At 38.2% G+C, this 2,943-nt stretch overlaps 1 protein-coding gene across 1 annotated transcript in view; it reads left to right on the top strand.

Annotated features, from left to right (window-relative positions):
• The window catches only part of LOC107590954 (platelet-activating factor receptor-like), a 2,738-nt gene extending 904 nt beyond the window's left edge, over positions 1 to 1,834 (top strand). Inside the window, exon 2 of the mRNA XM_016279916.1 lies at positions 659 to 1,834. Within this exon, the coding sequence (XP_016135402.1) occupies positions 668 to 1,735 (1,068 nt within the window). The 5' untranslated portion in view covers positions 659 to 667 and the 3' untranslated portion in view covers positions 1,736 to 1,834. The remainder of the gene's footprint in view (positions 1 to 658) is intronic.
• Positions 1,835 to 2,943: the final 1,109 nt, after the last annotated feature.

Below are 2,943 nucleotides of genomic sequence, written 5' to 3'. Positions count from 1 at the left end.
AAAAAAAAAAAAAGCTTCACAAATTCATTTCCTGCTTTCAGTAAGAGATTGCAGATAAATATGCAATGATGAGAAAAACACTAATGCTTTCCAGAACATGTAATCATGAGAAATAAGTGTTACCGTTCTCAATGCTGCTCTCCCACATTTCTAGTTAATAAAAGTGACATGTTCAGTTATCCTATATGTTATATGCAGAGACAACTCTAAAGCCCAAAGTATAGGCCTATATATTTACTGAAAAAATGTGTTCTGTGTGAACAGCCCAAAAGAAAGCAATTTATAGGATGAAAGTGTAAACATCATGATTTGTGACAGTATCAAACATTGTCCAAACCAGTGTCTGAGCTTGGGGCAGGACTGTTAGTTTGGCCAGCCAGTGGCAGTCGGGGGTTCAGGTGTTTGGGAAACCTGTTTGAAAACAGTTTCAAACAATTTCAGTTTCATTATTTCACTTTACTTCTAAAGCAACACTTACCATAAAAAAACTATGAAGTCTAGAGTGTTTAATAAATTCTAACCATTATAAACAGAGAGGGGAATACTACCTACTCCATCTCCAGCTCAGCCAATATCATTTTTAGATGACTACTTCAAAGTATACTGGAAGGAACCAAATTTAATTATATATTGCCTTTTCGGTCTGTTTTGTTCTCAGGTGTACAAGATGACGACTCCTACCACTGTCTTTGTGACCGTTGGAAATAACAGCACTGCCAACACATTCATTGACTCAAAGTTTCGTTACACTGTCTTTCCTATATTCTATGGCCTGGTCTTTGCCTTGGGCTTGATGGCCAACTGCTACGCTCTTTATGTGCTGCACCATATGCGGGAGTCTAAAGCCATGAATGAGATTCGAATCTACATGACCAACTTGACCGTTGCAGACTTGCTGTTTGTGTCCACTCTACCGTTCTGGATTGGCTACTACATGAATAACGGTGACTGGAAGTACTCAGATCCTCTCTGTCGTATTGCAGGCTCGTTTTTCTTCATCAACACATACTGCTCTATTCTCTTCCTTACTGTCATCAGCATTAATCGTTACTGGGCCGTTACCAGGCCACTGGTGGCCGCTTCTTCTGACTGCTGGAAACGTGGAGCAATCGTCTCAGCGTTCATCTGGGTCATCACTCTTGCGGCTTCAGTTCAATTTCTCACTCAGCAGGGAATCCAGAAGGACAATAACATGTCTCGCTGTTTTGAGAGTTATCAAAACGAGGATGCCTCTGATATATACACAGTGGCCGTCACCCACTTCATCATTATTGGCTTGTTCTTTCTTGTTTTCTTGATGGTGATTGTCTGCAACATTTTGATTGCTCGAGCTCTTCTGACGCAACCCATCAGTCAGCCTCGAGCCAGCACAGGAAAGCGCCCCGGAGGTACTAAGCGCAGAGCTTTGAGGATGCTGTGTGCTGTCATAGGTGTCTTTGTTATCTGTTTCCTGCCCCACCATGTGGTGCAGGGTCCCTGGGTGTTGTCTGTGCTGCACTTGAGGAAAGATTGGAACATGAAAACTCACCAAAGCTTAAACGATGCTCACCAGATCACCCTTATGCTTATGGGGATCAACTGCCTACTGGACCCGCTGGTGTATTGCTTCGCCACCACAAAGTTCCGCAAGTACATCCAGAATCATTTCACAAAGGTCAAGCATAACAAAAACTGTTCACGCAACACATTAAGCACGGCTATGTCACTGAAGAGCAGACATCAAAGTGAAATATGAAGAGCAGAAAACAGCTGAGAAATATTTGGTGTCTGCTTATTTTAACCAATTATAATCTTACAATTATAAGTTTTAGATTTGAGTGGAATTTAATTTCAATCCCAGATTAGGTTCTGTTTGGATTCTTAAAGGTATAGTTAATCTAAAAATGTAAATATTGTCATCATTTACTCACCCTCATGTTGTTCCAACGCTGTATGACTTTTGTTTATTTGTTTGTTTTAAATATTTTTAAAAGTGCCTTAACAAACCAGTCAAAATCTCTTCTTTTGTGCTCCACAGAAGTAACCGTGAGACTGGGCAAATGATGACAGAACTTTCATTTTTAGGTGAACTATCCCTTTAAATGTAATCGAATTATTGACATGATTTTCAATTGCTGCCCCTTGCAGACAAACGAGAGAATTCAAACTCTTCAAATTATTCAATGCATATGATAAATGCTTTATATACTGAAATATTAAGCTTCTTCCACCTGATATTTGATTCATGTAGTGTCATATTGTCTTTTAAAGATATAATTCACCAAAAAAGGAACGTAGCCAGTTGATTTCTCTCTCATGTTACCATGACAACAAATATTTATTGTACTACCTTGCTTGTTTTGAAGTAGCTCTATGAGGAGCATTCCTGTGGGCCAGTTCTTATGCCACACAGGAAACCTATGTGTTCTTTTGCAATGGTTTGTTTTCCAGAATGGGGAACCTGAACCGCACACATCCCCTGGAATTGTGCACTTAAACTTTGAAATGACAAATAAACTGCCCTTTTCTTGATCTAGAAAACAATTTTGTTTCCTCACAAAGAAGTTTAGTAATTATTATTCTGATTTACGAAATGTAGGTTTGTTGACTCTCACTTTGTTCTTAACTGTAAATCTATGAACTGAAAAGAACATTTCTGCACAAGTGCTGTGAGAGTATTTATTTAACAATATGTGATACATTTCTTTCTAATATACTGTAAGTTGAAATCTGTTTTATATGCATGGTTTATATGTAATGCTTTGCAAAGCCAGACTTTTAAGAAAATATGCGTTTAAATTCCCAGTAATGTCTTGCCATTTTTTATTGTTTAAAAAGGTGTGTACATCAGCTGTGTGTTTTATGGTGGTCCTTTAGAAAATTATTCAATGATGTTTATTTCCTTGTTGCATTAGCACATTTTAAAATAGCATAATGCTTGTATAACAGCTGCTTCTGCTGAAT

The sequence above is a fragment of the Sinocyclocheilus grahami genome, unplaced genomic scaffold (genome assembly GCF_001515645.1).
Source record: "Sinocyclocheilus grahami isolate Dianchi unplaced genomic scaffold, SAMN03320097.WGS_v1.1 scaffold134.1, whole genome shotgun sequence".
Lineage (NCBI taxonomy): Eukaryota > Metazoa > Chordata > Actinopteri > Cypriniformes > Cyprinidae > Sinocyclocheilus > Sinocyclocheilus grahami.
This window is presented reverse-complemented; position numbering and strand designations above follow the sequence as displayed.